Source organism: Pogona vitticeps, chromosome 1 (assembly GCF_051106095.1).
Source record: "Pogona vitticeps strain Pit_001003342236 chromosome 1, PviZW2.1, whole genome shotgun sequence".
Taxonomy (NCBI): Eukaryota; Metazoa; Chordata; class Lepidosauria; order Squamata; family Agamidae; genus Pogona; species Pogona vitticeps.
The window spans coordinates 45,610,390-45,634,908 of record NC_135783.1 but is presented as its reverse complement, the minus strand read 5'-3'; the positions used below and the strand labels follow the sequence as shown (position 1 = coordinate 45,634,908).

At 38.0% G+C, this 24,519-nt stretch overlaps 1 protein-coding gene across 2 annotated transcripts in view; it reads left to right on the top strand.

Annotated features, from left to right (window-relative positions):
• ZFAND3 (zinc finger AN1-type containing 3) overlaps window positions 1-24,519 on the top strand; it is a 151,294-nt gene that overhangs the window by 38,989 nt on the left and 87,786 nt on the right. For both annotated transcript variants that reach the window (XM_020785046.3, XM_072991544.2), the window contains 2 exons: window positions 9,924-9,964; window positions 13,035-13,061. In XM_020785046.3, the coding sequence (XP_020640705.1) occupies window positions 9,924-9,964; window positions 13,035-13,061 (68 nt within the window). The remainder of the gene's footprint in view (window positions 1-9,923; window positions 9,965-13,034; window positions 13,062-24,519) is intronic.

Sequence of the window (24,519 nt, the reverse complement as noted above, 5' to 3'; positions counted from 1 at the left end):
GCCACATTAGAAGATGAAAATTTGGTTTGGGCCGCACATAAATTAGCCATCCTCTGCAGCCCTGCTCCAAGCGCGCTTACCGGCAGCTGTGATCTCAGACAGCAGAGGCTGCCAGCTTCGACTCTGGTGGCTTTATGGGGCTAGGAGGGGGTCCACCTAGTGACAGGGACGGCACAGTGCAGTCACGCAGCCCCCCTCTCCCCTCCCGCTCCTTCCTTCCCTCACTCCCCCCCTACCGTTGTGACATGCCCCAGCCGCATTCTGGCCGCAAGCGCCGGCAGTGTAACTTGAAACTTTGGAATTTCTTTAAAAATAAAAAATTGCACTGGGCCGCATTATGAGCCGACCTGGGTCGCATGCGGCCCTCGGGCCGCAGGTTGGACAAGCCTGGCCTACACCAAAGCCATACAGGGCTTTATAGGTAAAAAAAAAAAACCTCAGCACTTTGAATTGAGCCTGGAAATAGGTTCTGTGAAACTGTTGTAAAAAGGGAGTTACATGCTCCTTGTAGCCAGCTTTGTTGTTAAGTCGTGTCCAACTCTTCGTGACCCCATGGACCAGAGGACGCCAGGCCCTTCTATCTTCCACTGCCTCCCGGAGTTTGGTCAAATTCATGTTGGTAGCTTTGATGACACTGTCCAACCATCTTGTCTTCTGTCGTCCCCTTCTCCTCTTGCCTTCATACTTTCCCAACATCAGAGTCATTGTAATCAGCACCAGTTAGCAATCAGGTATGGCGTTCTGAACCAGCTGAAGTTTATGAACACTCTTCAAATATGCACCTCTGTAGACTGCATTGCAGTAATCCAGATGAAATGTAACTAAGGCTTGTGTATTTTCAGCAATTCTGCCCTGCTTTTCTTTTTAAATAATTCTTACATTTTCCAGATGGGCTGGTGAACCATGGATGTTATGGGGCTCAAATTTGCATAACCCCTAACCAATATGACAGACTGTCATTAATAGTGGGAACTGCAGACCAGAAGTATCTGGAGGACTGTATGTTTTCCTACCACATTATTCAGAAATGCAAAAGCCATTGTTAAAATCCTCTCAAAACAAGCAGTATATTAAGATCACAATTTTCATGCAGCACTGTGATTTCTTCTGAAAATGTTTGGATACTCTATATCAGTTTAGGAAGTGTTAAAATATGTTTTTAAAATGTAATGGTACAGTTAATGTGGTTTAAGTGGTAGGTTCATGACAATTTAGAGCTTACCTATGCTTATCTTTGAGACTATCTAATTTGGATGTCATATCTATTTATTATTTAAAGAATTTTTGAAGCAATGCATTGTTAAAATGATTGGATTAATATTTGTAAAACATAGTGTCATTGTTGAGGGGGAAAATCCAATCCACGTCAATGAATTGTTCACTTTGAATTAACCATACTAGTAATTCTTGCAAGTAGGCATGCTTATGTTTACATTTTATTGTGTTGTTTAAAAAAAATCAGTGAAAGCAAGGCAGATTGGCCTTGCCATAACTACTCTGTGATTTCTGTGTACATGCATAGTTCAGTGACTTGCTTGAAAGGCATTAATTATTCTGCTCAATTTTGTGTCATCTGAAAACTGATTAACTAGATTGTGTATATAATAGTTTGATTGACATCCCATGTACAGAAAGTACAGCTTGGGGAGAGTGTTTCGGCCCCGTGGAATCTCAATTGTGGGGTTCCACAGGGGTTGATTATCCCCCCCAATGCTGTTTAACATCTATATGAGGCCACTGGGCGGGGTCATCAGGGGTGTGTGGAACATCATGTCATCAGTACGCTGATGACACTCAGCTCTACATCTCCTTTTCACCAACTGCAGGAGATACCGTTCTGTCCCTTCAGCACTGCCTGGGGACTGTACTGCAGTGGATGCAGGAAAACGGGCTGAGGCTGAACCCGGACAAGATGGAGGTACTGAGGGTGGGCGCCCCCACAGTTGGGGGCCTGGGAAACTCCCTCTCTTTTGGGGCTGACTTGCCACCAAGGATGGGGTCCGCAGCTTGGGAATCCATCTGGTCCCGGCGCTCACTATGGAAACTCAGGTGGCGTCGGTAGTCCGTACCACCTTTTTTCACCTTCGGCGGATAGCCCAGCTGCGGTCCTATCTCGATGTTGGGGCACTCACTACCTTGGTGCATGCACTCGTAATCTCAAGATTAGACCACTGTAATGTGCTCTATGTGGGGCTGTCTTTGAGACTGTTGCGGAAACTCCAGGTGGTGCTGAATGCAGCGGCCAGACTACTTAGTGGAGTGAAAAAATACCAACACATCTCACCCACTCTGGCCGCACTGCATTGGCTGCCCATTCAGCTCAGCATCGACTTCAAAGTGTTGATGCTTACGTACAAAGTCCTAAACGGTTTAGGACCTCGATACTTGGTGGAACGCCTACTCCCACCAAGAACTACCCATATCACTCGATCAGGTCAGGAGGTGAGGCTGAGGAGTCTGACGCCAAGGGAGGCCCGGAAGGAAAAAACAAGAAACCGGGCCTTCTCGGCGGTGGCTCCTCGCCTCTGGAACAACCTACCTCCGGAGATTTGTGCGGCTCCCTCGCTGGGTATCTTTAAAAATCAACTAAAAACACGGATGTTTCGGCAGGCCTTCCCTCCAGTAAATTCCTGATGTTCTCAAGAGTATGCATTATCTTGATCTTGGATTTCACGTACAAAGTGGACTGACTCACAAAAGAAACCCCAGGCTTGAGTGCAGGAGCTGAGCAGGGCTGTTGAGGAAAGGACATTTTAGAGATCACTCATTCATAAGGTTGCCAAGAGTCAGAGGTGACTTAACGACACATAACAAATATTATGTGTATATAATTGTACACCTGAAGATCCTGTGTGTTCGGGAATTTAAAGGACTGTATGTTTTGAAACAGCTCTAGCCTTTCATTTGGGCTTGCTGATTTACATGCTGCAGAAGACAGAGGAATCTAAAGCTAGTAAGAAGGTTTAAGTTATGCAGTAGACTGTGTAGGAATTGTCATGACCTAATGATCAGGTTTCTGACTGGCATCTGGGCAACATAGGAACAAAATGCTAGACTAGATCAGGGTTTAGTTTGACCCACCATTGCTTTTTTGTGTACTGTGTACAAAGCAATTTGAAAGAGTGGCAACTGAAAGAATAATTTAAACTTTGGTTTTACTGTCTTTTTCTTTTTAGTTTATTCATTTCCTTTATACATACATTTTTTGTGTACATTTTGTCCCAGTGTGTTTGAACATTCTTTGTAAATTAAACTGAGTTCAGCATTTAAGAACAGAATTAAGCAGTGAGCGTAACAGCACATTTTATTTCACTTCCAATATGTGTACTCATATTTACACCAGAAAAGCTCAGAGCTTATCTGTTAATAGTATTAATTGACCAGGATTATCTGGTATTTTACCTTCAACTATTGCAAGTTTATAAAACACAAAATGATTTGTTTATATAGCAGTGGAATGTAGCATCTCTGAAAGGACATACCAAATCCCTTGTCAGGACTTCAATTTTCCCTTCCAGTGTTTACCAACAGTCCCCCAAAAACATTTTACACTGGCCTTTGTCTCCTTCTGGTAGTTATTTACCTGCAAAAATAAACTTCCCAGGGATGAGGCACATAATTATTTGTGAGGTAGCACTGATATATTCTGAAGATATGGTAAGGAAGGGCACAACAGGCACAACAGAAGTACTAAAATTGACATGGATTTTGGATCTTTTTTCACTACAACTATTACAATTCACAAGGAATTCCTCCAGCCAGTAGTTTTTTTTTACAGCTATTATATACAGAGACTAATAAACAGACTACCAATCCCACAACTCCTTGTATTTTCCATTGAGTTTAGGAAGTCCCACCTACCATATGTGTACTGAAGCTCCTCCAAGAACTTGAATTTTTGGCCACGGCATCCAGAATTCTGGCTGAGGGAATTTCTGGGGAATTGTGGTACAGTAGTTGTATTGGAAAAAAAAAATCCAAAAATCTCATACCTACCCTACAGTATGAGAGCTGATGATGCGAAGTTGAAGATTTTGCATAAGAATTTCCAGTTATTTTTCCTTTGGTTAAGATGTTCTGCAGAATTTTTTCTTTAAGATGTTGTTTCATAAAATTCATTAGTATCAGTGAATGGATGTTGATACAATATTGGACAAATTTGGTTGATAGATTGTTCTTCTCTATAGTCTCTGTGATTCATAACTGTGGGTTACTTCGGTACCTGTACATGCATCTTTGGAACTTTACAGAGCCTGTGGGTCTAACCCCTGGTGGTGGTGATCTGGCAGTGTTTTTCCAGTATTAAATGCCCCCCCCACACCATCTCAAGGGTCCCAGGACTTCCCCAGGTTAAAGGGAATTCCTGGGGAGAATTTAATTTAACATAATTTAAAAAGAAACATTCCAGGCTGATTATGTCATCAGCAATTACTGTGGTACAGTTGTGTCAACTCAATTTCAGCCAGCGTAATCTTAACCACTATCAAGTTATAAATTTATCTATTGGCTCTGTAGGTCATAATCAAAATTATGATTAATACTTGATTTATTTTCAGCTTTGACAGACTAATGATTTTCTTCTTTTGAAACTTGGGAAGTTTTCTTCCTATGGGTTTCTAACCAGAATATCATATTGGTGCTCCAATTAAGATTCTTTATGGGCCACCAAATAATTCTAGATTTAGAATGGAAAAATAATGCTGATATGTTATTCCTGTGAGGAAAGTGACCTGCTCAGTGTCACACAAGGAACTTGGGCTCAATGGGGATTTGAACCCAATCTCCCCACATATAGCTGCTGTTTGCAACTATAACTGCTATATCAGATGTATCAGTATAAATATGGATTCTTGGGACATTCGGAAGCTTTGTTTAAGAAATACCAATCAAATAAATGTGCTATTTACTTATTTAAAATATTTTTACTTCACCTTTCTCCTTGGAAGGACCCAAGGCACTACATCAATTCATGTTCTATTTGGAACATAATTTGGAAATCTGTCAATAAAATTTTTGAGAAAAGTTTCTTTAAAAATTTTCAACTCATATTTCTGTGGAGAACCTCCATTACTGATCATAATCCACAGTGATGATGTATAGGTCTAGTTTATAGTAAATTGTGCAATATCAGAAACACTTCATTTAAATTGCTACACTTGAATTGTGCTAAGACAGCTTCCCTTTATCCATTGAACATTTTATTCAAACATTCAGATTTATAAGGGTGTCAAGATGACTTTGGTGTAAAGTCAATATCAGGCAAAATTTTCAGTCCTTAGAAAATCATTATAATGTGTCTGCTGTTCCTTCCTTGGGAAGGGCATCTGATTGTTGTGGCAGTTCTCTCTTGTTCTGTGTATCTATCAACTGTCAAGGAGTCACATAAAACAGATGCTCTTGGTTAGTGAACAAAGAGATAAGAACATAATCAGTTTCTAATGTTGCTGTAGCTGCTGCTGGTTAACCAGCTGCTGATTAATTCAGCTTCATGTCTGCAGTGAGATCTGGTACCCTGTTTTCCCCCAAATAAGACAGGGTCTTATATTAATTTTTGCTCCAAAAACGCATTAGGGCTTATTTTCAGGGGATGTTTTATTTTTTCATGTACAACCATCTACATTTATTCAAATGCTGTCATGTCATCTTCTGGTTGCTGCACAAGGTTGGAGGGCGGGGTTTCACTTAAGTAGGGCTTATTTTTGGGGTAGGGCTTATATTATGAGCATCCTGAAAAATCCTACTAGGGCTTATTTTCAGGTTAGGTCTTATTTTAGGGGAAACAGAGTACATTTCTTATTTTAATCACTTCAGCAATTGGTTGGAGAGCTCTTTAACCACCACTAATTTTATATTTTTCAAAAGTCAATATTTTTAAGAGTACAAAACCTACATTTCCAGGGGCAGAATGATTTTTCTGAGCACTCACTATTTCTGGAATATATTTTCAGCTCATGCCATTCTGTATTTCTGTTTGAGACTACAGTACTATGTATCATGGTTTTCAGCTTTATTAATGTTCTTTAAGGATTCGATTCATAAGGAGAGTTTTCTGCTGCTCTTTTTAGATTCAATCTTAAATGGAGTGGTTTTCCCTCTGTGTGCGTAGCCCCATTATGTCCTGCATATTCTTCATCACATATTGTTTATTTAATTGTTCTAATCATTACATATCATGAATTAGGTTGTCATTTCCTTCATTGCATAATATAGACAGTTTGCTTCATAACAAAATGTTTGGTGGCTTGTCCCTTACATGTCTGGAAGAGCAAGGAAATTAATACTCATTCTGTTGGTCATTGCTATATTGTGCCTTGTTATCTCAAATCTCTCTGAATTGGAGATCACTCAACAAGTGCTGTGCTGCCCTTGACATCACTAAAAGAAGTTTATGACTATGTGGGACTGCTGTAACTTTTTGAAATTCTCTGGTTTTTTAAATGTGGCATTACTAATGCAGGTAGAACTGTTGTTGGATCACTATAGACTTAGGCACTGCTGTCAGTGAGCCTTGCAGAACATTTATTACATAGTAGAAAACCATAATTATTAGTGTTTATCTGGCTTACTGTCTCTGTATCATCAATCCTGGTGATAAACTTTGTGATCACTCTTAGAGGTATGCAAATGTGTGTTCTTGAACTACATAGCTGCCTGTAGAATTGTGAAGGTTGTAATCAAAACAACAAATCTACATATGCATGTTCACTCTTAATCCAATTCTGTCTAATAGCTGTGATTCAGAGAACAGGTTTTTGTTGTCAGTCGTTGTGTTACCATCTAAACACAATTTTAAACCTTCCACACGTTTATTGTTTTTCTATTATGCTCAGGATGGCAGAACTGTGAGAAGAATGAATCAGTCACTGAAATCTTATTGGCATAAATTTGCCTGTGGAAGGCTGATGATTTCAGCAGCAATTGATGATTTTTGGAAATTAAAGATTTCCTACCTCTGTCCTGTGGCTTCCACAGCTCCCATGTAATCTCTTTCGCCACGTGGAAGCTATAGGAACTGTGATTTTGGAGAAATAAGTCTAATTATAGAAAAGCACTGCTGCCAGGATAGCATTACTGGTGGTGACAGTTTTTGGTAGTCAAAATCTTCCTTCTATCCCATGGTTCCCATGGGATAATATTTAATTTCTGAAAATTGCTCACTGCTAATGATATCAGCAACCCTCTGTAGGCACAGTTAAACCAACAGGATTTCAGCCAGTGAAGAATAGCATCTATTCCCATTCCCCCATTTAGTCACTTTAATTTCCACGACCTTGAAAGGAGTATTAAAGCTTTGTGTAGGTTTTTACTTCTCTTCCACTCTGAAATCTGATAAGTGTTAAGTGTTGTAAATTGACGTGGAATTGAAGAATTGAGTTGATACACTTCTATTTTAATATAATTTAATATTATGTAAAATTGAATTGTTATGACATAATCTAGTTCTTGTTACAATCAGCATCTGTGCAGTAGCTTAACATGTATATGTTGATACTAAGTTTTATTAACAGTGTTTCTTGTACTACTAAATTAGTAAGTGGCTTAAACTGTTATCTTAAGATATGAACTTTTTATATTCAAAGTGCATGGTATTATTTGTTTGTTTTTTAGACTATGGCTTTGTTTTTATATCACTCTTTCATGTAGATTTGAAAAAAAATGCTATGAAGTCTTGAAATTGAAACTATCTTAGTACCTGTACAGTGGTGCTTCGCATTACGATGTTAATTCGTTCCAGCAAAATCGCTGTAGAATGAAAATGTCGTAATGCGAAAATAAAAAGCCCATAGAAACGCATTAAAACCCGTTTAATGCGTTCTGATGGGCTGGAAACTCACAGTCCAGCGAAGATCCTCCATAGGGTGGCCATTTTCGCTGCCTGTGCAGCGAGGAATCCATCCCAGAAAACAGTGGGGAGCCATTTTGTTTACCCGGTGGCCATTTTGAAACTGCCAATCAGCTGTCCGAAAATCATCGTTTTGCGAAGAATTGGTTCCTGAAGCAGGGAACCGATCATCGCAAAGTGAAATTCCCCCATAGGAAACATCGTAAAGCGATCGCAAAAGCGATCACAAAAAGTTCATTGTAATGCGGTTTCGTCGTTAAATGGAGCGATCGTAAAGCGAGGCACCACTGTACATAGTTAAAAGCATTCTTATGAAAAATCTGAATAATTTGAAATTTACCTCATCTTTTTGGCTTGTCCTTAATAGCTTCTTGGTGAAATTCTTAGTATATAGCAGTCCTTCAAATGGTAGCATCTAAGCAAGAACACATGCTAAAAATCTTAGGGTTTCACTTAGCCTGATTGAGGTTTTTTTGAACGTAGGTATTTGTTGGCAGTTTAGTCTTAGTATAGGTACTACTTGTATAGAATATACACAGAAGCTTGGTAGGGCTACTCTTGATTTGCCTTTTCAATAGAAGTTTGACCATGTTCCTCTTGGCACTTATATATAGTTGACAAGATAAGCTCACTTTTACCATACCAGGTAAATCCGTGTTGGTTCTAAATTATATTAGCTTTCATCTTATTTGAAAAGAACTTTCATCTTATTCGAGCAGAAAACATCTACAACCCAAGAGGGAGAAATATAAAAGTTCAGCACAATAGAAAGCCGGATGTTGTAGCTGGTACAAACTGTGCCAGCCATGAAATTTGTATTGTATATAGTTTCCATAATTTCTTTTTGGTAGCATTGAATAAGGAAGAATGCAAGATTATTTTTCAACAAAGCTGGCTTGCTTCCAAACCCCCACAAAGAGCAGCCAGGCACTTTGGACGTTCAGATTTCAGTGGACACAAAATGCATACAGTGGACCCTCGACTTACAAACTTTTCGAGTTACAGACTTCTCTGGCTGCAAAATTTAGGTTTGACTTTCAGCCAGAGAATCGACTTACAGACCAGAAAAAACCAAAATGGAACAAAAATGGAACAAAAATGTTCGGTTACAGATTAATCGGTTTTCAATGCATTGTAGGTCAATAGAGACTCGACCTACAGACTTTTCGACCTGCAGCCACTGTTCCAATACGGATTAATTCCGTAAGTAGAGGGTCCACTGTACTGTATACTGTAACTGAATTAACACAAGGTGCTAGGGTGAGACATGCTTTTCTTTAAAAGAAATTACCATAAAATATATTAAATTCAGAGTGGTGTTTACTGTAGAAAGGGGGGGGGGAACACATGATATCAGTTGAAAGGTATGAGTATGTCCCATTTCCGTAGGTGTTAACAGTATGACTGTTGTAACCAAGTAGTCAGTGGCTTAGACAGCATATATATTATTTAGTTTTCTGATAAGAACATGCCACGGTAGGACTGTATCCTCCAAATTAGGCCTTTTTAAGAGCTTTATGTCCCCAACTGAGTTTCTACTATGGATGCAGTTCTTCATACTAAGTTGTTTTTAGTGTTGCTAGATAAGGAGAGGCTACAGTATGAATGTCTATAATATTTAAGCGAGATAATCAGCCTTTTGTGCCATACTGTGGAAGGCATAGCCGTGAAAACTATTGGGATGCATTCTTTCTCTTTGAGAGAGAACAATTCCTTTGGTTTTGATTTCAGCTCCTTTATTTTGTGTGTGTGTGCGTGTGCGTGTGCGTGTGTGTGTGTTTGTGTGTTTGTGTGTGTGTGTGTGTGTGTGTGTTTTTATATATATATATATATAAAATAAAAACCCTAAAAGGCTTCTTAGTAAAGATGCGTAGTGACATGTCCTCCCACCTTGGTCCAAAGTGGTTAGCCCAGTATTTCCTTAGCCTCACCATGACAGTTGATGATACAGATAGCAGGCCAGAGTTTCTGCTGTATTATCTGTCTTCCTTTCCCTTCTCCTCATGCTCCATTCCTTAAACTTATATATGCATTTCTACAAAGAATTGTTAAGCTCTCCTTTTTTTCCCCCTTGCCCCAGGTCCAGCAAGACTATGAATCTCTGTTCCAAATGCTTTGCTGGTAAGTGCAGTGTAAAGGTTTCATCTTGAAGGGGTTTCTGTGCCTGAAAAACAATGATAGTCTAAATCAGTTGGCAACCTTCATCTTGGAGTTTTGTATGGGTGTCTGTTTCTTAGCGTGTGTGCATGAAATCAGATTTTTCTCACTCCAGTGCTTCATTTTTTTTGCTCAGTTTTGGTGAAACAATCTCCAGTGTGTATAAAATAACTTCTTGTGTACAGGCACCAATCAAGCCTTCAGAACTCAGGAATGTCCTTGAACTAGACAACTCCTGTTACAACAACTTGTGTTAAAAGTTTGGATTACTGGGTTATAATTTTGAATTCAGTAATTGAATTTCGTTAACTAGTTAGTGCTAAAGTTTGTGGCTCTTGATCCTCTTGCACATGGGAGAATATTCCTGCCATTGATAGAATATTTGACTGTATGTGCTAACGGAGGGTGTAGATAATTCTTGAACATGTACATTGCTTTTACTATTCTTTATTTTGTCCTCTCAATAATAGTTACTGTTATTCCCATTGAACAGGTGGGGAGCAAAGGCAGAAGTGTTGAGATTTGTTCAGATTGTTCAGACCTCTATATATCTGAGCACAGTTTTGAATATTGTTTTCTCAGGTGTAAATCCATTATTGTGTTTTTACAAGATGTCCTCTTAACTTGTAGCAAGAGCTTTTAAGTTCAAATATTTTAGTCCTGTAGCATTACAATTAGAGATGGCTATGGACCAAACTACAAACCAAAAAACAAAACAAAACAAAACAAAAAACAAAAAACACCACAAAGCAGGCTGGTTCATAGTTCAGTTTGGCATTCCATTTTGCCCAAATGAAACAAAGCACTGAACTTTTTTTCCATCCAGCACTTCATTTTGGCAAAATGGATAGCCCTGTCCCCTTCCTGCTGCCCACATTACCTTCCTAACTGGTCCTGTTGCCTTCTCCTCTTCCCTCTCTGCTGCCACCATCTTCAGAGACAGCAGCCCAGTATCCCTTCTGGGAGCTGAGCCAGCTGTCTCTCCATATGCACCAGTCAATCAGTTGACAGGCACCCACATGTTCAGAGACACTAGGCCTGGATCCTGGAAGGGAAGCTAGGCTGTCTCTGCACATGTGCTGGCCTATCAGCATGGGGGCAGTGGTGCAACTGTAGAAGATAAGCTGTGCCCCACCAGGCACTAACCAAAACCCGAGCTCGTTCAAGGTTCAGTTTTCTGGTTGGTTCATCACAAACCACAATTTTTCATGGTTTGTGCCCATCTAACTACGATCATATGGTTGATAGAAAGAAACTTTGATAGAAAGAAACTATCAGTAAATTTTGAAAATGCTTATATACTAAATCAAATATTTATATTCAGCATAGCATTAGGCAAGTCACATACTCCAGCCCTTTCTTCCTGATATGGAGAAATATTAAAGTAGACAAGGGAATAGTCTTAAATAACAGTTTGCATGACAACTGAAAGATGGGCAGACTGTAGTGACCCCCTAAGTATGTAAAATATGATTGAAGGAATTAGGAGAAATAAAAGGAGCTGAATGAATGAACTCCTTTGTAATGTCTATGTCAAGTTCAGGTATGTAACTTAAATGTTCTTCTGCTGATGTCACTCTGGAGCAATTCAGCTGTTAATAAGCCTCCACCTCAGTCTCAGCACCAGTAAGGTAGCATGTGTTACTACAATGAAAAGTCTTGTGATCAGATCCACATCTGATTTGTATAGTCCAACGTTGATTTTAGAATTTTAAGATATTTTGAAAACAGTGAGTAATATTTAGGATCCCTTTAAAGGAAGGAAACCCACCAAAGACAGTGACAGGTTGAATTTCAGAATTACTGTTTTAGTTCAAACAGTTGGAAGTACCTAACTAGTTTCAGTAATAGAGTTTCTATTGTGCTCTATGTGTCTGTGAGCATTTACAAAAAAATGCAAATGAAGCTGGATAGTTAATTTGAGAACCTGTAAAATGCTGCGTCTGTTTAAAGCCAAAACCACTAGGTACTAAAGTGCTAGTTTTAATAACTTACTGTGGCATGAGATTTCAAACTAAGACCCACTTCATCAACTGTAGCTGTACTATAACCCAAGAAGCTTGGTAAATAGAAATGTACCATGGATATGTCGATATTGTGAGTACTGTATCAGATGCATATAAACAGCAGTTCACTAGCTTGTGCTCTGCCACATTCATCAGGATATACGAGAAGTTCATACATAAAGGCATATCTCTTGGACTAAGTACACAAGTCTGTTAAGGACCATTCTCACCCTGTATTTAACTCTAAAGGCCCTATTCCCAATATATACAGTACGTTGATCATAAATTCGAGATAATACTTCATGTGTCTAATGAATTGGAATATATTTCAGAAGCACTTCTGTCATAATAAATGTATCAGTCTGTAAGGCTTTTTCCCTGCAACCAGCTAGCATTTTCTCCTCTAGAATTTCTTACTTCCCTCTCTTCACTTCATTTAAGCATAAGAATATGATTCATTGTCCTGTCATTGTGATATAGAATACCATTGCAATATAAAATATAAAAAATGGATTATGTTATTAAAACTTAAGTTCTAAAATTTGATTGTCCCACCTTGTCAGTTTTAAATGTTTTTAAGTGCCAAAATAAACATATGTTTAGACTGCAAGGATGTGATTTCTCAGTGCACTGTCAGGGAGTTAGACATTTAGACAAAAATGTGAAGTACAAGTATAATTTGGCTTCCTGGATACCAATTGTTCTTTTCCATTATCAAATTACTATAAAACAATCCCCTGATAGTATGGTGACTGACATTTTTTCTCCGAGGTTCAAATACATTAGTGTAGTACCCTGGGATTTTAGCTTAAACAAGAAAAATGTTGATCTTTTAAAACTGAACTTTAGTATAATGAAAATAGTTAAAGAACTCATGAGCTTGAATTCTCAGAGACATATGTATATTTAAGCCATATTTTAATGTTCATATTTAACTAGATTTCTTAGAAACTGAATGTATGAAGGAATATTTGAGGTTTTTAATCTTCACTTCATTTTCTCTTTCTCTCTCTCTTATTTTTTTTTAGAAAAAAGAAATCCACACAATGAAAAAGGTTAGTAACAAACAAAATTCATTGAAATCTTTTTTAAACAGTTTAGGTCTCCTATCTCTGTCCTTTCCACAACCCAATTGCTTTTGTTTCAAATTCCATAGAAACAATACATAAATGTATACATTACAGCATCAACAAAGTTTTAGTAACAGAGGCATTTCTCAGTATATCACATGACTAGATAAAAAGTATATTATATTCCTTCCAATTAAATCTTCTGTATTTCAGATATATTATGATCTGACATATTATAGAGACAAAAAGTATGCTTAAATTATATGGGGTCTATTCTGAATCAAGTACTGTATAGGACAGTCTAAGGCCAAGTAAAGAAAGTGTCTTGCATATGTTTGAAGTAGTAACAAATGAATGACTAAATGATCACATGTTGCTTGCCAATTTCATTTCACCTGTTGGGAAAAAGCTGGAGGCTAAGTGTTTCCATGCACAACTGAAAGGTCTTAAAATTCCACATACTGAGTTGGTCCAGAGCACTAATTATGCAGGAAGCATGGTCCGAAAGACATGCTGCTGGGTACCCAGTTTCAAGATAGATCCTGCACTATGCTGCCTACTTTTGTCATTGTACTCCATCAGATGTAGATGGGGTGGCACACTGTCTTGCTTTAATCTGCTATCCTTAAGTGTATAGTTTGAATGTGAAGAATGCACACAATGCAAATAAGTGGGAATACATTTGCAGCTAGTTATGCAAAGAAAAGGTAAAATGTACAAAATATTGTGTTACAGACAATTATAAAGTCTTTTTTGGAAGTTTATAAGAGAGAGCTTCTCTTGGTACACTTTCAGGCTGGTAATTCTTTGTGTTGTTTTATCTTCCCATTCGTTTGTATACATTTTGTTAAACTGAATTACAGCCTTCGAGTAGATATGAGTTACAGATTCTCAAGAGAACTTCTAGATTACCTGGTCCAACCCACAGCTTCATGCATTTTTGCAGTGCAGGGTGCAGCCATAGAATCTCTTGCAGATGCCTGTTCCACCTCTGCTTAAATATTTCCAGTAAAGGAGAACTTGCTATCTGCTGAAGAAGTGTTCTTCACTTTTGAATAGCTCATACTGTACTGCTAGGCGGGAAAATCTTAATTTTTAATCCATGTGTAGTCTAGCATCACAGTGCCTAAAACACAGGATCTTTGATTAATACAGCAAACATACTGTATGACAGCAAACTAAAAATTCGGATGACCTGCCCATGGAAGTACCTGCTCTGGTGATACTAATGAGGTGCTTCTGTTCAAATGTGTGAATGGATGCAGGAAACTTGCAACTTGCTGCCTCAATTGCTAAGCAACTGTTTCAAGTTGTTTCCCTGTCTCTTTAGGGATATTGTAAATGAGGAAGTCCAAGAAAATACTGTTGTTTTGTGTGTCATCTGTCACCTCCTACTTACTGCAACCGTATGACCTCCAAAATGTCCTGCCTTTAAGAGCCGTTCTAAGCTCTTGCAAACTCAAGCCTGTAGCTTTCTTTTATGCAGTTAATCCACCTTTTATTTGATCTTATTTTCCTGCCACCTTCTTTTCATAGTATTATTGTCTTTTCCAGTGTGTTTTCTTGTGATGTGCCCAAAGTACAACATCCCTCAGTTTCATCATTTGTTTTTAGATAGGGTTCAGGATTGATTTGATTTAGAACCCACTTGCTTGTCTTTCTGATGGTCCAGGATATCCTTAATGCTCTCTCCAATATCATATTTTGAATTAATTATTTTTCCCAGTCAGCTTTTTTCAATGTGCAATTTAACATCCATGCATGATATCCAGAACTCCAATCATCGTGAAGATCTTGGACTTGGTTAACAGTGGCAGATACTTGATGATCTTCTATAGTTCCTTCATAGCTGCCTTCTCAAGACTAAATCTTCCTCTGGTTTCTTGCCTGCAGTCTCCATTTGAATTAATGACAGAAGTGAGGTATACAAAACTTTTTAACAATTTCAGTTTCTTCATTGTCAACATTAACGTTATGTAATTCATCAGTAGTCATGATTTTTGTTTTAATGTTCATCTACAGTTCTGCTTTTTCACTGTTAATCATCATTAACATCTTAGTATTGCCAGAAATCTAAACCACTGAGCTATCCAGCATTTCTCTTTCACCTTGCTTGGCAGTCATTTCAAGTCATTGCTGCTTTCTTCCAGTAATATGATATCATCTACAGATCTTAAATTATTGATGTTTCTTCCACAAATTTGCAGTCTACCTTCATCTGAATTTAGTCTATCTTTCAATATATATGTTCTGTATTCAGACTGGATGATTAGGGAGATAAAATACACACAAGTCCAATACATTTGCCTAAGAGCAACCGTTCTGTTTCTTCATTGTTTAAACTTCCCATTGCTTGCTTTACAGTGTAGAGTTTACCTTAATTCATACAGTGTGGAAGGGATTGCCACTCTTGAATTGGCCTCCTCAGCCACACTAGACGCTGTTCCAAGTCCTCCATATAGAGCACGTTACCATAGTCTTTCAAGACTGAAGGATGCCTAACCCCATGTTCCACATTCCAATAATATGAGTTGTACAAGGGGGTGCTGATACGTATTGAGCCTTTCCCAGAAAAAATTGAGCTAGGAAGCTATAAATTGCAGGGTGTATTGGCCAATTTGTCTGTATTCAATGGTGCAAAAATCAACTACCAATTATTTTAACTTATCTTTCATGTTCAGGTCCAAAGTGAACATGGCAGCACCTCCAGAAAAGTTCAATGTGGAAGAGCATAGAGATATAATCAAGTTCCTGTTTCTCCAAGGGAAAGGTGCAAAACAGATCGATGATGAAATGTCACAAACTAGGGGTGACAGTGGCCCTTCATATGCAACAGTTAAACATTGGGTTGTCAATTTTAAAACTTGCCATTTCGGTATTGAAAGTGAAAAACCCAGTGGAAGCCCTATTTCTGTCTCTGTACTTGCAAATGTGAAAGCCATCCATGACATGATCATGGAGGACCGCTGAATATCAGCCAAAAGTATTGCTATATAGTTGAAAATATAATGTGAGAGAGATGTCCACGATGACTTGGAAATGAGAAAGCTGGCAACAAAGTGGATCCCTAAACTCTTGACAACCGAACAAAAGAGGAAACATGTGGAGTCATTGGTGGCTGTTTTGGAACATTTTGCAAGTAATGAGTCAGATTTCCTGGGCAAACTGAGACATGGATCTACTGTTATGATCCTGAGACAAAGGAACAATCTAAGGAATGGAGGCACAGTGGTTTCCCCAGGCCAAAAGAAGTTCTGTGTGCAAAGGTCGGTGCAGAAGCAAACGGCAACAGTTTTTTGGGATAAAAAGGGAGTTCTGCTGGTGGACTACCTCCAACAGGGTTCAACCATCAATGCAAAATATTACTGTGCTTTATTGATGAAGTTGAGGCAAAACATCAAGGAAAAGCTCTCCAAAGATGTCATCCTGTTGCATGACAACGCCTCGTCACACACTGCAGGTGAAACAATGGCAAAACTGCCATCCTTAGGCTTTCAAGTGATGCCCCATCCACCCTATTCTCCTGACCTGGCTCCTTCTGACTATCATCTGTTCCTCAAACTCAAAAAACACCTAAAGGGACAATGATTTGGGAGTGTTCTGGAGGCAACTAATGCTGCAAATGAGTGGTTACACCAGAAGTCAGAAGAATTTTATTTGCAGGGACTTAAGAAGCTGCAGAACAGATGTTGCAAGTGCATTGACTTCCTGGGGAAATATGTAGAATAGTGTGGCGGTTACAGCTTCCTAGCTCATTTTTTTCTGGGAAAGGCTCAATACCTATCAGCACCCCCTTGTATAGCATCTGATTTTCCTTTTGTCTCTGAGCATATTGGCCACTAGATATCTTTCCCACTTTAATTTAGCTGCTTTGTTAACTATAGTGCAGTTTGCTTTTGTTTTTTGCTCTTCTCTAGTAGCTGAAGTGAGAGTCTCACCATCCAGCACTATCTCTTGTTTCATTTTCGATTGGTTTTCAAAGTAATATTCAGAATGGTTTACCCCTGCCACCTTCTGTTGGAGTACTAAGAAAAAGTAACTTGAGCATCGCAGTGCTCACCTTCCATCACTTCTGCTGCTCAAAAGCTGTTCTCCAGGAATTTATGTATCCCATCACCATTGGAACTATCAATTCTCCTTTGCTAAAAGGACTGTAAATCCTGAAGAAGTCAATACATCTTAGTCTGATGTCTCATCTCTGACCATTCTGCCTAGGATGACTGCTAGGAGTCCAGACTTGTAACAGAGTCTGAGCTCCTGATGACATTGCTCTCAGTTTCCACAACACATTCATATCTTCACACATGTTAAAGTGTGCTTTCAGGAGAAAGATGAAAATATTTCTTTTATTGAAACTTTGCTCACATGGAATCCGTCTCAGCTGCTTCAGAAAGGAACAAACTGAATTAAATATGTCCTTCAAATATCCTGATAGAATTGGGAGATATAAGAGAAATATCTGGAGACATATTTGGCAGAAGAACGAAGGAGTGGAACTACTAAAAACCTGCTTATACTGTCAAGATGTTTATAGATCATAGATGTAGATTTTGCAGTTTGTGTTCATGTGGTCAATGAGATGTGGCGGAAGATTGAGATTGATACGAAGCTTCAAATGGTGCAGAATGCAGTGACCAGACTTCTCACTGTGGTGAGAAAATAATCAGCATATTTCCCCCACTCTAGCTGCCTTGCATTGGCTGCCCATTCATGTCCGCATTGATTTCAGAGTGTTAATGATGACATATAAAGACCTAAACAGTTTAGGACCTCGATATCTATCAGAATGCCTCTTCCCACCTAGGTCTACCCGGATCACTCATTCTAGCCAGGAAGGGCGGCTGAGGGGCCTAATGCTGAGGGAGGCCCAGAGAGAAAGAACATGAAATCAGGCCTTCTCGGCAGTGGCCCCTCATCTTTGAAACAGTCTGCCCCCAGAGATCTGCCTGGCTCCCTCGCTGCGTGTTTTTAAGAGCAAACTTAAGACCTGGCTCTTTAGGCAGGCTTTCCCTCCTGTCATCACCTGATTATTTTTCTCATCTTGAACTATATGATTACTGTTGTATTTTATTATATTGTTTTTATTTTATCTATTATTGTTAGCCGCCCAGAGTAGACTTCGGTCTAGATGTATGTATGTATGTATGTATGTATGTATGTATGTATGTATGTATGTATGTATGTATGTATGTATGTATGTATGAATTAATAAATTAATGAATTAATGAATTAATAAATTAATAAATTAATAAATTAATAAATTAATAAATTAATAAATTAATAAATTAATAAATTAATACTGTAGCTCCAGCTAGTCTTTTATGGGCCAACTATAAACAACTAGCTTTCTGCATCACAATCATATGTTTTAAATAGAGACTGGTGCCATTCTTCATAATTAATATGCAATTTTAAATATTCCATTTTTGAAATTACATATTGTAAAGCTGGAGGAAAAAAGTAGCATGTTTGTATGTCAGGATAACTAGATTTTCAGTAATTGGCTTAATTTGATATCAACATTCATAAGTAAATCTGTCTTTCTATAGAGGCTTCAGTGGGTTGCTTTTAGTACCAGTTGTTTTGAGTTTTTTTCCTTCTGGTGTAGAAAACTTTGAGATCTTTCTCAAAACCCATGCAGTAATTACAGTTATTTCTCCTCTTACTACTTGGTTTCTGAAGATAGTAGGATTATACAAGTCCTTCTAGTTCATCCACAACTGTGCAGAGATAGAATTCCAAATTTTATTTCTGATTTATTGAACCATACTGGATAACAGGAACTATATTGCTGTTTTGTTGTGCTGCTGTAAGGTTATATCAGAGCTACACTACATAGCAAGACTAAAGGGTATGGTTAATTTGCTTTGGGCTACTTCATAAAATCATTTCCTTTGGCCATCCTTTTTGGCAAGTTCAAGTAAATATCAGATAATTGCAACCCAATTTTAACAGACAGTAGAAATTACTATTGTGGATAGCAGAATTAATGCAGTCCTTTAATTCCACAATAGTTCTTTCATTTAAGCTACCAAATTTACTTGAGATTATTTTATGCCTCTGCCAAAAAGCAGAATATAAAATATTAAATTAAAATCATCTTTGTTTTATTTTCAGTGTAGGTTGAGAACAACATAAAAGCTGCTGCTTTATTGCTTCAGATCAGCGCTTCACCTCTCTTTGTGGCAATTTGAAGGATTCAGTGTGTCATTTTACAGGCTTATCAAATTGGCTCATTAAGTGGCTAAAGGCTGTAATATCATACATAGCCTTGTGCTGTCCCTCCTTTCTTTTCTATCTGACTTACAGAACAGCTTTTAGGTTCACAGTGCTCCCTACTGTTGGTTCAGAAGTCTTGAACTGTTGTATTCATCCATTCCTTCAGCAGGCTTTATTCAAACAAACATGGTGGTATTGCAGTGTTCTTCTGGGACTATTGTCGATAGTAGTGTGTGACATTTACATGTATCATATAAAGTAGTGTTTCTTATTCTGTAGTCTACTGTGTATTTAAATAAAATCATCCTCTATAACATAAATATAGCAGAATTTGCTGGGGTAATATTTCCTTAGCAGTATTTATTTCCACGTATAATTCTCTGAAGTAAAATATATTTGAATTTTCCATCTCTGCTGTTATGTATTGATATTAAGTAGTGTAATGTCAGCAACAAGATATGTCCAGAGGCACAAAAGCAGAGTGTGACGTTATTGCATTCAGTGAAAGGGCAGTTATGCTCTGAGCTGTCTGTTCATGAAACATCCTCTTGTGAATAGGAGGGCTGCAATACAATTTCTCTTGCATTACAGCCTGATAGAAGTTGGCACCTCAATTTGTGTTTCTCCATTAGGCCGGCGCTTTGTGGTGTATTTTAACAGCATTCAGGCTTGCATTTATAGCTGAAGCCTGGTATGTGTCTGCAAAACTGTTACTGGAGTCATTCTGAGTAGCACTGTGAACCTGGCAGCACTTTGTGTTCCTTTTCATTTTATATTGAGCTGATTTAGAATGCTTTTTAAAATGTTAGCATAGATGTTCTAAATGGTAATAAATGTGGCTCATGACTTTTGAAGTATAGCTTTGAGGTCATTCTTACAGTATTCTGACAAAGGACCTAGATCACAAATTCCCAACCTGAGGGTTGCAACCTCCAAGGGGGTCACAAAGTGTTTTGTGGAGAATCATGGGTCACCTACATTCTAAAGAAGAAGAAGAAGAAAGAGTCTTCTCTTTTTTTAACAGTTCCCAAAGCATTTCACTTTGATCTGCTTTGTACATGCAGCCGGCCTGCCGGTGCTGACTCCTTTCTCTTCACATCCACCCAATGCTCCCCACCCTTCTTGCTTCACAACCACTCCCCTCCCAATGGAAAAATTCAGGCAGCACATATTGTGGTCCTGGTTCTTCCACTAGTATATGAGGCCACCTCTCTAAACTCCATGCATGGTTATATATATGGGATGGATCATTTGCATTGCTGCTGCTTGATGAGGGAGAACGATTAAACAAGGCATGTGGAAAAAAATAAAAGGGGAAAAGAAAATCTAACTGGTGTACTTTTTACCACAGGCAAAGCATTAAACCACTGTATAGCTGGTTCCATCTGATAAAATTATATTCTGAAATATCTATTTTTAATGTGCTTTCTTTATTTCCATTAAAATGTCTTTTTATGCAAATGTGGTGATGGCTGTTCTAAAGGGATTTGCAACTCGAAAAAGTTTGGAAAACACTGGTCTAAATCTTCAAACTATGTAGAATGTTTATATTACACACTTGCATAGGAAGTATATAATTGTATATTAAATGTAGTTCCCACATCATAAACTTTATGTGAAGAGTTGCATCATGGAAAGGTGAGTGGTTATAAGTGTATTCTGAATCTGAGGAGGAGTTTTGTTCATTTAAAATACAGTATCCTTCACCCAACTTTGTCCACATTAGTTTAAAAATTGTGGTTAAAAATAAAATTAAATAGCCATTATTAATGTGTCTAGAAATTCTTCTAGACACTTGGAATAGTAAAATGATATTTACATGGTACCAGAGGAACACCTAGGGACAGTGTTCTACATATGACTAATTGGGTGAAAAAGTCTCTTATGCACTCCACATCAAAGAAGTAGCTTAGCTGATGATGAAGTACAGGCAGGATGATGAGGAATAAAGTATTTGTTGATCTACCATGGCCCGAGCTATGAAATGGACAAATGGATTCTGGTCATTCAGATCACAGAGAGGTTCCCCTTACTTCAGGGTTTAGCAGTTGTGGCCATCCAGATTTTCTTGGGCTCTAACTCCCAACAGTGTTTGCTAATGCAGCCAGTAGTGAGGTATGATGGGAAGCACAACACACACACTGCTTTTAAACATCTTTGGAACCATTGCCATGTCATCTAAATACCATTTCAGCATGAATTCTAAAACACTTCTAGTGTGCCTTTGTGTTAAAATGTATGATCTGTTTAGACATCAGAAACATACTAAATTTAAAAACTCTAGCCACCATAAAGGTCTGAATTGTAGTAGTGATGGATTAGCCTCATTCTGTTACTTTTTGATACTTCTGTACAGATTCTGTGAATGCTGGCACAGTTGGCCAACCATCATTAAAGTTCTTTAGTCAGAGACAGAGATGGCATCAGGTATTATGTGTTTATAATAATAATAATTGTGTGCTAGCAAGTCAATTCTGACTTATGGCAACCCTTTCTAGGGTTTTCCAGGTAATGGAGACTCAGAAGTGGTTTAGCTTTCTGGCAGCATCCTGGGAATATGCCGCTTCCCCAAGGCCACACAGGTTGGCTCTTCTGGAATGCACAGTGGGAATCAAGCTCCCAACCTCAGGCTCTGCAACCAGATATCTAACTCACCGATCTATCCAGGCAGCCATGTCTTCATAGAGAGGTGCATTTTCCTTTTTGGCAAAATGTTCATTGCCTCCTTTCCATTGTAGCATTGTAAGTCTCTCTTATACATCTGTTACAGTGACAGTATCACAAAGTTATAGTGATGGTATCACTGTAATCTTACTCCTTGCATTGTTTACTGAAATAGTGTCTCCAATTTAGTTCTACGTTTGTGTTCTCAGATTTTTTAAAATGCTTAGAAAATTTGTGGACAGACTTTTATGCATTGTTTACATGAAGGGAGAAGAGAGTAGATAGTGGGTCAGTGATTTTTTTTCTTTAGACCATTATTTGTTGTTATGTGCCATCAAATCAGAACTGACTTATAGCAACCCTGGAAGGGTATTCAAGGTAGGTGAGGTGTTTAACTATTGGTTTTACCAGTTCCACTCCCAATGAGTTTTCATAGAAGAGCAAGGGAATCGAATTGAGGTCTCCTGAGTCCTAGTCCATTGCTTTATCTGTTGCATCACACTGGGTTCCCATTATATTAGAGTGTCACATTACATTATATTTTATTTTGGTAACACACACTCTTTATTTCACAAATGCAAGAGTGATAGAAAAGGAGTCCTCTCTTTTGTCCATACTTAGCAATTTGTCTGAGTTATAGAAAATCCTGTCCTCTCTTTTCTGTATTTGCTCATTTGGAAACTTTTATAGTTTATAAAGACACTAGTGATTTGTTCCCCATCCTCCCCATAGAGTTAGTTCCATATTACAATTTAATTCCACGTCCGTGTTGTGCACTCCTGAGCCGTTAATTTGTACATTTTGATGCAGTTTGTTTCATCGTGTTTTTGTAATCCAAACTGAATGTAACGAGCTGTGTGCTTTTGGGACTTTGCCTTGCCTTGCCAATTAGAACAAGTGGTTACTGAGAGAGAGTATGTTTTAAATAAAACATGGCATTGCTGAGTGGGATTAAGATCTCTAGAGAATAAAAGGAACCTTTAACTCTTTGTCTCCAAAAAGAAGACCAACGTATGGGAGGATCCATTTAAAATGCCATATTCATTCCTTTTAGTAAAGTAAGCAAACACATATTTTGTTAATTATCATTATGTTTGTTATTGACAACATTCAGTTTTCAAAGTTATTTGTGGTTTGCTGAAATTTAGTATTTGTTCCATATTTTCAAGACCTGCCTGTTGGAAGCAGAAAGAGAATCAGATACTTAAACACCATGTTTCTACTGTTCTTACAACTTTCTATTGTTCTTACAACATATTTTTATTGTTCTCATCATACCAATGGCAGGAGTCAAGATGGTCTACAACAGTGGTGTCCAACCTTAGCCCTCCAGATGTTCTTAGACTACAGCTCCCAGAAGCCTTCACCACCACCTCTGCTGGCCAGGATTTCTGGGAGTTGAAGTCCAAGAACATCTGGAGGGCCAAGGTTGGACACCACTGGTCTACAAGATATTCTCTTCTGCTCAGTACTATTGTTGAAAAACAGCCCTGACAATTGCTTTCTGTTTGGGTGAGAAGTGGTTAATGGATGAAAAAGGAATCATCTTCTGCGATTTCTCATTGCATGGTGTCATGCAATGAGATTGCACAATGAGAGTGCACAAGAGATTGTCCTGTAGACCATCGTGACAGCTGCCCCTGATGTTGTCAACATTCAGACTATCCTTTGCTGTGTAAAGCTTGGCATCTTTTTTCCTGCTGATAACTTAGGCCCAATATTTTACATTAATATCAGGCCATTTCTTGGCTTTTTGAATCGTGGATACAGAAACACAGTATCTGACATTTATAAACCAGAGGTCGTTTGAAGAATTGAATTCATATTTCATGCTTTCATTAAATTGCAATGTGTGAAAGATTCTAAAGACATGTAACCAAAGCTTTCTTTCTAGACTCTCTCCAATCTTTGGCTCTCTCTCTCTCTCTCTTTTAAATAACACAGGGTTAGTTCAGATATTTCAATTAAACTATCCACTGTGGAGTAGATAACCTTTATAGTTTTATTTCTATTCCATTTTAAATGGATATTTGAATTAGTTAAATAATAAATAAAATGTAGAGTAAATAGTTAGCAATAGTTTCTTCCACTGATGTATTTTGTTAAAGTTTAGATCCTAGCAGATTTCAGACCATTGAATTACTGTAGTGGAAAAAGATCTCAACATTTAATTGTAGACTGAGAAGTATGCAAAAGATCTGTATCCTAAATATTAGCTTACTTTCATTGGTTATCTCAGACTGTGCATTTAAGACTTAATTTTAATTTTTAAAATATTTTATTTTTTACTTTTTATAATGAATTCCTTTTATAAGTGATAAAGTTATGCTATATTTGTACTCTTCTTTGAGCCGTGTGGTAAAATCTAGGTTAGAAAAATATTCTGTTATCTGTACTGAATAAACATCAGCTTGTACACATTTATGGATAGATTCAGTAATCCTTGCCTAGTAAATTCTGAGGAGAGAATTAAATGTTTTGGACCCAGTAAACCTCCCTATGGGAACTTGGTAATTGGAACATGGCTTTTATTTATTTATTTATTTATTTATTTATTTAT